This window comes from Triplophysa dalaica, chromosome 13 (genome assembly GCF_015846415.1).
Source record: "Triplophysa dalaica isolate WHDGS20190420 chromosome 13, ASM1584641v1, whole genome shotgun sequence".
In the NCBI taxonomy this organism is placed as follows: domain Eukaryota; kingdom Metazoa; phylum Chordata; class Actinopteri; order Cypriniformes; family Nemacheilidae; genus Triplophysa; species Triplophysa dalaica.
In genome coordinates, this window is record NC_079554.1 from 4,454,161 (window position 1) to 4,466,690 (window position 12,530).

General features: G+C 37.8%; 2 protein-coding genes across 2 annotated transcripts in view; one reads left to right on the forward strand and one right to left on the reverse strand.

Moving 5' to 3' along the window:
• rev3l (REV3 like, DNA directed polymerase zeta catalytic subunit) overlaps positions 1 to 6,578 on the forward strand; it is a 54,876-nt gene extending 48,298 nt beyond the window's left edge. Inside the window, exons 29-32 of the mRNA XM_056763666.1 lie at positions 1,151 to 1,341; positions 2,145 to 2,391; positions 3,901 to 4,119; positions 5,559 to 6,578. Of these exons, the coding sequence (XP_056619644.1) occupies positions 1,151 to 1,341; positions 2,145 to 2,391; positions 3,901 to 4,119; positions 5,559 to 5,699 (798 nt within the window). The 3' untranslated portion in view covers positions 5,700 to 6,578. The remainder of the gene's footprint in view (positions 1 to 1,150; positions 1,342 to 2,144; positions 2,392 to 3,900; positions 4,120 to 5,558) is intronic.
• Positions 6,579 to 6,695: 117 nt separating this feature from the next.
• On the reverse strand, positions 6,696 to 11,950 carry LOC130433887 (sodium-dependent glucose transporter 1-like). The gene is given in 5 exon segments (XM_056763667.1): positions 6,696 to 8,355; positions 8,357 to 9,012; positions 9,097 to 9,213; positions 9,343 to 9,511; positions 11,433 to 11,950. Coding segments are annotated over 5 exon segments (1,854 nt in total). The 5' UTR covers positions 11,709 to 11,950; the 3' UTR covers positions 6,696 to 7,719.
• Positions 11,951 to 12,530: the final 580 nt, after the last annotated feature.

The following is a 12,530-nucleotide window of genomic DNA, read 5'->3' on the forward strand; positions in this document are numbered from 1 at the left end:
CTTTAAGCACATTAATTGTTACCGTTGATATTTGTAATGTTTGTTTTCAATCCGTACAGAAATTGTCAAGATAAGTGTGTCTACTGAAATTACACACAAACATAATTGGCTTAAAATGCATTCATTCCTTTATAAATATATTTAAGTGTATATACAATATATGGACGAAATAATTGCGACTCCCCCATCTAATGAAGAGGTTTGACTGCTTGAGTTTGACTACTTGAGTCCTTTCTGTGAGCAGAAAACTTAAAGGTACTGTGTGTTATTTTTTAGCAGCATCTAGTGGGGAGGTTGCAAATTGCAACTAAAGGCTTACTCCCTTTCAAAGCATTAGGGAGGCTGAGAGAGGATAAAGATGTTGTCACGCTTTCGCTTCTTTCCAGAAAGGGATAGCATATTTACGAAACACGTTCTGTAGAGCAGTTTGTCTGTTTAGGGCTACTGTAAAAACAACATGGCGACATGACAACAACATTCCGTGTTAGGGGAATATAAATAACTCATTCTAAGGTGAGAACAACATAACGATTCTTTATGTCAGGTCTTTATACACCCCTGCACATATAGAAACGTATATTATATTGCATTTCTATCAATAGATCCTCAGCTGTCCTACTGTTGACCTATCATTGATCATTGGTTCACAGACTCTTTGGACACTGATTGTCTCTTTGGTTTATTGTCTCATCCTGTAGCATAGATTTTTTGTATGGTCACAAGATTGTGGGTTTTAAGCTGCTGTGTGTCATTTTTAGCGGCATCTAGTGGTGATGTTGCAAATTACAACAAACCGCTCACTCCAACTCTCCCTTTCAAAGCAGTACGGAGGCCGAGAGAGAATCAAGTTGTCGTCAAGTTTTCACTTCTTTTCCGAAAGAGAACATATTTACGAAACACGTTCTGTAGAGCAGTTTGTTTGTTTAGGGCTACTGTAGAAACGACATCTCAACAACATTCCATGCAAGGGGACTCACGGTGTTTGTAGATAGAAAGGGCTTATTCTAAGGTAAAAAAAATAATGCTTCATTATGTCCGGCCTTTATACAGCTCTGAACACATAATTATATATGTTATATTGCACTTCTGTCCATAGATCCTCCAAAAACTACACACTGGTGCTTTAATAAATGATGCTCTGTGTTGTTAGATTCTGGAGCGATCTCTAAAGCAGCTGTTTGAGTCACGGGACATCAGTGTGGTGAAGCAGTACGTACAGCGGCAGTGTGTGAAAGTGCTGGAAGCCAAAGCCAGCATGCAGGACCTCACCTTTGCCAAAGAGTATCGCGGCAGTGGATCATACCGCCCAGGGGCCTGTGTCCCTGCTCTGGAGCTCACCAGGTTCGTATGTGTGACATATGGATGTATAAGACCACAGTGAGCCAAGTGTGTTCTTTTAAAACTAATAGTGCTCCCAAAAATGAAAATGCTGCCATCATTATTAACCCTCATGTCATTTCAAAACTGCGTTACTAACTACTTTCTTTCTCAGAACACAAAAGAAGATATTTTGAAGAATGTTGGTAACCGAACAACGACGGTAACCATTAACTTCTATTGTGTGGACACAAAACCAATGCAAGTCAATGGGTTCTGCCGCTGTTCGCTACCAACATTCTTTAAAATATCTTCTTTTGTGTTTCTGAATGATTTTTAAAATGTTATTTGTATAGATTTAGTTGATCTTTAATATATTGGGCCTTTAATCATTGATCATTTTTCTCAAGAAGAAAAAATAAAAAGAGGTTTGAGAGTTTGTTTTACAAATCATATATATACCACAGTTTTAGTTAAGATCAATTAAAGGTATCTGAATGTTTTTGATTTCTTGTGTTGAAAAAAATGCTTGTGCTTTTCACGTTTTTTTGTTTATCGTATGCATATCTGCTGTGGTCGGCTGTACTGTACCTGAAGGCAGTTGCCTAGCAACACACCCATTAACAGATGCAGAAATTAGATTAGGGATACATGGTTGGGTGGTGTGCTGTAGAGATTCAGCTGCCTGTTTGCATTGTGTCCATATGCAAGTTAAAATAATGAAAAGGGGGTGAAAAACATTTGCTTGCAAAATACAAAGGAACAACAAAGATAACAATGCAATAACAAATGTTATTTCTGTCGCCATCTCTCTTTCTGTCTGTCAGGCGTATGATGGCGTTCGATCGGCGTTTAGAGCCACGTGTGGGTGAGCGTGTTCCTTACGTTATTGTGTATGGGAGGCCAGGAGTCCCTCTCATACAGCTGGTTCGACGTCCGCTGGAAGTTCTGCAGGACCCAAATCTACGTCTCAACGCCACCTACTATATCACAAAGCAGATTTTACCGCCACTCGCAAGAATTTTCAACTTGATTGGGGTGGATGTGTTCAGCTGGTACCAGGAGCTACCAAGGGTTAGTTTACAAGCAATGCCATACATAAATTCACAAACTAGTGGTTTTCTTTTGCATTTTCTTTTATTGTTACAGAACTGAATAGTTCTGAATTATACTAGCTACTCATGATATCGAAGCTCCATCTGGTGGTGGCCCGTGTCATTTTCTATAAAATGTTTGTTACGTTGGCCTGGGTTTCAAAAAATCACTCGTAGGTTTACACACATTTCATGCACATTGGAGGCAAGAGGACCTAGACAGATTAAATGCAAAGATGACTTAAAACGATATTTCATATATTTCACATTTCAAGTTCGTACCCAGAATTTACATAATTTGCCGGAACAACAACCCTCTCGTTCACGTGTGGCTGGACACATCACGGAAGTTTGGCATTATCCTTAATTACGTTGTGAATATGGATATTTTTCTTAAATAAAGGCATTGATTCTTGTCAGAAGGCCTTTAATAAACCCACCGAGCCGTGTCCAGCAGTTTTTTGATCGATGGAAGCACTTTTTGGAGCTTCAAAATCTCATCCACAATTCACTCCTATTTTAAAGTTTGGAAGGGAAATGATACGTGGTATTACAACAACTTCGACCGCATTACTCTGAAAGAAGAAAGTCATATACACATAGGATCCGTTGAGGGTGAATAAAACATGGGGAAATATCTTTTTAATAGAGCATATTAAATATTTAATAAATATTAGGCATTCTGTTTTAGCATTTTTTTTAGTTATGTATTATCTACAAATAACATAGACATATATAATACCTAGACCCGCCATTGTCCGCTGGACAGTACATCAACGCCGCCGGCATTTTTGTCAAAGCAAATCCAACTATTAACAGATGCACGTGAATGGGGGAGCTGCTTTTTTTCCATATGAGCACAGAATCTTTTCATTTCTCAACTAATTTCAATTCCTTATTATTTACATGGAGCACAGAAACATGGCTCAAGCTAAAGATTTAAAGAGTTTAAAAAAAGAAAATCCATTGTCATACGTAACTTTATAAAACTCAAGCTTGTCACGCATTCATTTAGGCTTAATAATTGTTTAGACATCACTAATGTTATATAATTTAAAGTAGATGAAATGCAAAAGATCATAACACATACATTTAAAATCTTGGGAAAATCTAAACACAACTCTCCCATTCACTTAAATAGTTTAAGTGGGCTTTTTTCCCTCAGTAATATGGTGTTGTAGTTAATGTATCGCAGCAGCGGAACAGATCGGCCAATGCTGCATTTGGCCTTATTTGCCATAAACATAATAAAAACCTAAACATATTCAAAGAAAAACAAAATGGCCCCAAAAGTGGTCCCTGAGGAACCCCACAAAAATAAGCTGGCGGAACTGAAAAGTAACTTCCCAGCAACTTTTGTACTGTAAATTAGAACTAAACAATTTAAGAGGATTTCCCTGAATGCTTACCCACTGACTTAATCGATTTAATAGAATATCATATCCGAATGTGGTCCAGTGTCTGTTTGTGATGGTATTTCTCTGTGTAGGTACAGAAGGTATGGAGCTCTGGGGTGTTTGCAGGGGGCGAAGAGAGCACAAGGAAAGGTACCATCTCTCAGTATTTCACTACACTGCATTGCCCCGTTTGTGATGAGCTCACGCAGCTGGGAGTGTGTGAGCGTTGCCGTGCTGAACCACAGCTTGTCGCTGTTACCCTGCACCAGGACTTGAGGCTGTGGGAGAGTCAACAAGACCAGCTCTTAAAGGTTTGTGGCCACCTGTGCCATGTTATTAATCTTGTCCATCCTTTACTGACTGGATAAATATTGAAATTAACTGGAATACATAGTGTCTTGACATTCCGCGGATGCAGCGTCGCAGTCAAAGTCACTGGATGGTGGACACAAATTATTTCAAATTACATTTAAATAGCAATGTACAGTCAGTACTGAAGACAGAAAATAAAAAATAAAAAAATACAATATACATCTCGGCCTTAAAGTGGGAAGGTAATTTTGAAGAAAAAATGATCAAGTCTTGAATATATGACTGAGGAATATGTTTGCTACATAGTAAATGGGTTAATGTGAATACTTATATAAGATTCATGTTTACTCTGTCTGCAATTACTGCCGAAAAAACTCTGACAGAGACTTTACACTATCCAGTTTATGTGGATGGCAATATATTGTTTTTATTTGTCATAAGAAACAGTGTCACCTAGTGGTCATTTTAACTACAATAATTGTTTTCATTGTCTTCTATTTAGTAGTTTGTCAACCAGAATGCCCATTATCGCCGCATTGAGTGCCCATCGAAGGCAAAAAATATTTACATGCAAGTATAGTTCATGAAATATTCGCCAGGAGGTGCCAAGGGACAGTTTGCACCTTCAGTATTTAACCACTTGTACAGTAAAACAGTGAAATGTTCATTGATGAACACATTTTACGTGACAGAAGGCAACACGTTAAATTCCAAATAAGATAAACAATATAGGCTGACAATGAGCCAAATGCAGGACATATGTGACCCTGGACCACAAAACCAATCATAAACTATACATCAATGGAAAGCTTATTTGTTCAGCTTTCAGATTATGTATTAATTTCATTAATAGAGCAAACGTGTTGTTTACAATCACCGGGGTTCATATAAGGTTCATTTTTGTCCTTCAGTCTAAAGCGACTACATAAGCCTGATATAATAAAAATAATAACCCCTGTCTTTTCTATTCGTATGAGCAAACCATTGAACCGCTTGATTTGTTTTCACTACAAATAAAAAAGTTCCATGACCACGATTTTATACATCCCGTAGTCAAGGATAAGAGCGATTAGAATACTTGTGACTTTATTTAAGGCTGTTGTCAGCTACAGACATGATGTTTACACTGAAACATTGGAAAAGCAGTTACTGAATACAGTGGTGAGAGACAGGGAACGTGCGACGGCAGAAGGATTATTCTCGTTGTGTAACATCTGTACTTTGTGCCTGTAGAAATCTCTTAATTGAATGATGGTCAGTAACCGCTGAAATGCACAATGCAGACAGGCTGCTTTCCAGTCATAAAATATGAACTATAAATATATTATTTGTATTTCATATATTATATGGTTTACATTTCAGAAATTCCAGCAGTTAAATAGATCTCTCATCTTTCTTATTCTTTTTCAAATTCTCTTGTGTTTTGATTCATTTGCAGGTGTGTAGAAGCTGCAGTGGTAGTGCAGAGCGTCAGATGCCATGCATCACATTGGACTGCCCTGTTCTTTACAAACTGTCCCGAGTTAATCGACACCTTTCTCGAGGGCCTTATCTTCGCCAACTTCTGGAGCAGTTTTGATTTTCAGATGTGTTTTTTACTCTGGTGCTAAACAGTCATAAGCTAAGCACAGCTTTGTCTATATCATCAATTGTGAAGGTGCTTTCCCTTTGTGGATTTTGGTGTCTCCATCTTTTTCTGTTGTACTGTGTTGTATTGCAGCACAGTTGGACTGAAGAGGCCTTAAATATAGAAATGAGGCGAAGATGGTTTTGATGTAGTGTTTGAATTTGCTCTGTTGTCCTTGATCTTTGCTGTCATTTGAGTATTCAGACTTTATATTGTCATATGTACTCTCTCAAACTGAACCTCACATGCGCTGTAGCAATTTGTAAATCAAAGATATTCAGTTCTGACTGTGATTTTTTTTGTTTGTTTTTGTTTTGGTGGAGCAAAGTTTGGCTCCAGTTTGACTTTTTTTATATAAGCTCATTTTTTTGTAAATATGCCTTGTATAGTTAAGATCCTAAATACTTTCTGTCAGCACTGAAGAAACAAATGAAATTTAAAAACAAAATGGACAGTTTTCTAAGCAAGTCCTGCTTGACGCACATGTTCTGGAAAAGTATTATTTCTGTCCATTCTCCACAGAGGCAAGTCTAAGTATAAATAAGTATCAGCCTTAACTTCTTGGACTTCTGCAATATGTTTAATAATTTATGGCAAGAGTATATATTGTCTGTGTGCATATTTTCTTTCCTGTTAACAAACATTTTCTAATGCTTTCTCTATTCTAAAACAAACATTTTATGTCATTTAAAGATTCATTCTCTCATTTTTTTAACGGAACAGTTTGTATTTGTAATCTTGTAAAAACCTGAGGTGCTTTGTTTTTAAAGAACATTTGTGGGTGGAGTTTTGAAATTGATATAATAAAAATCAACATACTTAATAAAGGCTCAAGAACTGTGGTTGAGGTCAGAAATACTGAAGCCTGCCTAATTTGACTACAAAATAAATATGTATAATAATAATAACGTATAATAATGTTGAATAATGTGTAATACAAAGTCAACATGAGGTTTAGAGCAATTAAAATAATTTAATACAACATTTTAGAAAGTAAGGTCTAACAAATGGTAACCTCAATATGATTATAGCACTTTTTACACAGCAATTTGAACAAAAACTTAAACCAATTTCTACATTAAAGTGCAAAATAAGATGGAAACTGATTTGATATTTCTAGCCATTTGTCTGCCCACACAAAGCAAATATTCACAAATGCAAAAACCACAGACAATCATAGTTTTTTTATAGAGTTGTGTGGAGTAGGGTGTTTGACCAATGAGATTTTACGGTGGGCAAGGCAAACAGACTGCAAATACAGAAAGCAAACGATTAACATATTGTTACAGATGTTAAGGATAAAAACTTGAACATGGAAGCTATTTATCACTTGCTTTATGTTAATGGTTGCAGGTCAAGGTTTTGACAGTAACGGACATAAAAATGTCATTTTTGCTCATCGGCAAGCACAGATTACTACAGGAACAATAGATTTGTTTTAGCCAACATACGTAAGGATGCCAACAATGACTCAAGCATCAAAATATAAACTTTTCATACAAAAAAATCACAATCTGCCTTACAAGATGTATTGTGCTGATTACAATTCTGTTAAATCTTTTCAATTCAATAAAGTCCAACAAGAGAGATATAGAAATCCCATATCTTTTAGAAGTTCCAACATACCCATGTCTAACATACAAGAAAACTACCTGATGTGTAAGTTTAATCAGTGGTTTATATTTTACCTTAATTTAACTTTTTGAGAATCCTGCAACCGGTAATCAAATACATTGGTTGGAAGTAAAAGGCTTGATTTGGCTTATATTGGCGTACCTAAGCGACACAGAAACGATTACATGTTCAAATGTCAAACATGCAAGTGGCATGTTAAATGTTAATGAATCGACTGACTAGTGTTATCTTTTGCCGAAAATAAAATTGCTTTGAGCTTCAAGTGGTTGTAAAGGATTCAACCGGCCAAGTTCCTGGACAAGTCCAAGGTCACACTGATGCAATTCATTACAATATTTCAGTCTTTCTTTTCCCTGTCTAGGGACAATAACAGTTTGCGTCTGGGGGAGTCTGTTGAAAAGTTGAGGGTGTTAGACACCGGGGCAATGGCCAGGAGGTCTGTTGGTGGCGGGACTGAGGAAGCAGCAACTGACTGGACACCAAGAGCATTGGCTGCAACATCCGGTGGCATTAAAGCTTTGGAAGGAGAACTAACCATGTTGGCCTCATCCATCTCTATTACCTCAAAGTCTGCATCATTCCATTGGTCAGCTTCACCGTCATTCTCCTGTTCCTCTTCCTCCACATTGTCCAAAAGTGCTTGACGGTACTCGCTGTCATCGACATCCTTGATGTGTTTGCCTGGCACTTTCCATAAGGCAGTATCCCCTCCTGGTGATGCTAGTTTGTACATGACTGGGAAAAGAATTGAGGTGAAGGTGGATGAGCCAAGTGCCAGGTACATCAGCAAGGGCTGATTCTGCACATGCCCCATCAGAAAGCCCAACAGGGATGGCAGCACCATCTCACCGAGTGCTGCACCCACCACAAACACTGCAGCTGAGCGGCCCGTCACTGTTGTGTACTGCTCTACCCATGATATCCCACTGGGAAAGGTGGTAGACATGGAGACACCATACAGAGCAGTGCAGGCTCCATAGTACAGGGTCATTTAGGCTAAATAGGAGCAGCAGCAGCGAGGAGACTGTGGTGCCCACTAGACTAAGCAAGATTAAGGTGCCCGGGCTAAGACAAGTCGCAAAGAAGATGGCCAGACCTCGGCCAGCTGCGAATGTTCCCCAGAAGAGCGAATTGAGCCCTGCTGCCAATGTTTGATCCATATTAGCGTAGTCCTTGGCGTATGTGTATATAAAAGAGCCGTATGCCACCTCACTACCAACGTAGAAGAAAAAGAACAAGGAGAGCAGGAATATAAGAGTACTGTGGTGTTTTGAAAACGACTGCTTTCCCGTGGATGTCTTTGTCCCATTTGAGGTGGAGGGGCTACAGAAGTACAGAATGAAAAAGATGAGCGACACCAATAAAGTAAAAGCACCAATCACTGTATAGGCCCACATGGACGCTAGAGGTGTACTTTTTGGCTGCGAGAACTGCAAAATGGCACCAATAGCCTTGGACGCATGGCCAGACATCAGAGGTGTGGAAATGGAGGCATTGTCGGAACTGTGACCAAACAGCAGCTTGGCAATAATTGGGGAGACAAAAGCTCCAGCAGCAAAGCTGAAGTGCAGAGCCTGCAAATGAGGCCCAGCCTGCTCTCCCCAAGTGTTCAGTATGAGAACATTACCACCTGTCATCAAGCATAGACCAAAGCAGTTACACAAAAAGGTTTTATACATGAGGTTTACTGTATGTGGATAAAACGTATAAATACCTGTATCTAGGATTCCCATTGACACCCCCACACTTGACATCAAAGCGGTAAGCAGCCAAGCTTTTTTACAGAATGTCGTCCCAGACATTCCAAATGCTGTGATCAACAAGGAAAAGCCTGCAGAGATAATTCATCCATCCACAAAGAATTACAACTTTCATTTATTTATCAAGTAATGTATTTCCATTTTAAAGAGAGATTTCAACAATTGACTCAATTGATCTTGCATTATGATTTCTCTCTTACCAAGCAAAAGATGAGGATTCATACAGTCAAACAGGATCCCTCCTAATAAGGAACCTCCAATGTATCCAGATGAACGACCCACAAAGATGTAGGACAAATTACCAATGTTCTTGTTGACATTAAGAGCTAGGTCTTCAAATGTAGGACCCAATACAGAGATTGCCATTCCCTATAAGTACCAGAAACAAGTAAATGATCTTCTTACAATCCATTAGTTAAATATAACCCTGTACTTCTTCTGCCCATTGCCAAAACAAATACTAATATAAAATACAATCCGTGAGTAAATGGAACCACTCTTACACAAATCCATCATTTTACTTTAAACAATGTTTATTAACCCACTGGTGAAGAAAGCATTATTTTTATAAGCAAAGTGTGGTTTTAAGCTTCAAAAACTGGATCTTATCCAAGGCCATTAGTCTATTTGTGTTCAAATGAAGAAAACATATCTTATACACCTGGAATGGCATAAAGGTGAGTACATAAAGTGAGAATTTTCTTAAGGCGGTAAACTTTTAAGCTATTAAGAGGTATAGTATACACACCTATGTCATTTGACTCTTTTAAAATAGCCTGACACCTGTGCACAAGACCACCACTAACATGCAGACGAGTATGATAATAAGACTACGGTATTCAAATACCTCTTAAATAGCATCATAAAAGTCACGGACAAAAATATTGGCACCCTTGGTAAATATGAGCAAAGGCAGCTGTGAAAATAAATCTGGATTGTTTCTCCTTTTGATATTTTATTTAAAAGCATCACAAAAGTTTCACTCTCGTAACAATTTAAAGTGCAGGGAAATTGCATTACGAAATGAATGTATTTCTGAAACACTGACCACAATTATTAAGAAGAAACAAAGCACACCATATAAATTTGCTATACTAGAACTTCAACCAGGACTGGGTTCTATATGAAGTGAAGGAATGTTTTTTTTTAACAATAACACATTATGGTGCACACAGAGATAAAAAGTGGTGGACTTACTTTTATACCAGAGGACCTGGACATCATTATTTAACATCAACAGATAAAAAATCTGGTTTGCTAATCCAGAAATATTATTATAATGAATTGTTGTTAGATCTATCAACACAAAAATGCGTCACTTTACACAAAATCAAAATCCTGCCATTGCCATCCCTGTTCCCTTATCTTAACCCTATAGAAAGTGAGTGAACCGAAGAGGAAAAGCACTAACATTTAAAGGATCTGGAAAAATTATGTATGGATGAATAGACTCGAATGCCAGGTATATGTATTCTCAAAACGGTTTTAGACATTAAATGAAAATACTTTTGTAGAAGAATTTTGTAGATTTTTTGTAGGAGAAACAAATCAGATATATTTTTTCTTTGTGTATATTTACCAAGGGTGGCAATATTTTTGTAAATGACTGTAATATGGTAGTCATTAAGTACCTCTCACGAAACCACTTGAGCAGCATTAAACGGCAATAAACCATGTCATGCTGATGAAGTTTAAAGATGGCTTTTTTATATTTAAGGTCTATAGTTTATCATTGTTCTTAGTGGTTGAAATAACTGATTGCATTTAAGTATTTGAAGACAACGCACATTGAATTGATCTTAAAACTTTAACCTTAGTTTAGGCTGAGAGGCAACTGCTGAAACTTTGAGTGAGCAGATCTCAATCCAAACTTTTAATACAATTTAAGAGCCCTGATAAATTATTACTAGTGTCAATATTTATTTAAATTTGATACTGTTTAATTCAAAAAGTTAATTTAGTAGCATATTGTTAAAACTGTGGTGCGCTTGTGGTTATGTTCAGCATAATTTCCGCATTAACGATCTGTTTAAATACACCATTTCGTGGTTTTGTGCCGCTTCAAACTCGGTTTCTGTGCCGCCTTTGCTGTATAATGACGACTTATGTGATAAGTGTTTTAATATCGATTATTATCTTTGTTTTGATACAGCTGCTACTGTGCCTTTAAAAGGCTACTTGCTTTAACAGGACAAGGGGTCATACCACACCAGTTCCAATGTTTGTTGATATCCTTATTTGCATGGATCTGACCTTTCTATAATTCACTAACAAAGCAAACCGAACCCACCAGCCCAAGAAACGATGCGCAGAGCGCCAGGCTGACCAGCCATCGCCAACATTTCCCGGTGTTGCTCCGACTCCGTCCTGGTCGAATTATGTCAACCTTTTCGGAACCCAGCTTTAGTGCCCGTTTGCCACCCTTCAGTGCGCTTTTCAATCCTTTTCGAACGTCTTTCCGCTTATCAAAAAGAGCGTCCTCCTCCTGCTCGTCGTTGTCATCATCCTCTTCCATTCTGGCAAAGCGGACGTGTTTCTTTTTCGGTGCGGCTTCAGCGGGAGGCATGACAGCGAGTGTCGAGCAGTCCTCGAGCTGTCGTGTTCGTAAACACTATAATCGTTGTGATGACAAGGTTCGTAGCACGACCCGACTTTGATATCCCTACATTTGTAACGTTCGTAACTATTAAACTGTTATATTTGTAGTATATGCTCGCAAAACTAACTATTTAGTTTCTCACACGACTAACATTTGACTATTACAGTTGCTAAGGACGTGCAGTTTACAAACTTCCGGACAATACGTGTATGTATACACGGACACAAAATAAAAGTACTTCCGGTTTGTTTAATGATACGTGTCTTGAGGTCAGAGAGGGATGTTACAGTACATGAGTTCACTGCCAAAAAGCATTCCGCAAAAAAATATGTCATACCAATACATTTTCACATTAAATGAAGATAAATCTAATTCGTCATTCAACCCAGGAAAGCTGGTTGCTTTTAATTGAAAAATACCATAATCTTCCCTTTCAGAAGTCTTTGTTATCTATCAACCTTTTTAGAAGATCCAGTCACTGTTTCCAATCCAATAATTTTTAAGATAGACAAAGGACACTGTAGTACATAAATTACTTGTGTGCAATTCATGAATTATCTAATTGAATACATCTTCTTTGAGCAAACATCAATGACATATGTTTCAGTTTGTATTACATTCTCACAGTGATGACAATGCCCACACTTAAACATTCTATTTTTCTTAAACATTTTCTGTCTAAACATGTTGTCCATTTCAGCAAGATGCGATAATCCTCCTGTCAAAGATCTGGTGACCAAGCCAGAAGGCAAAGGTGGTGCTGTTTTAGTTCGGAGCAGAAATATTAGG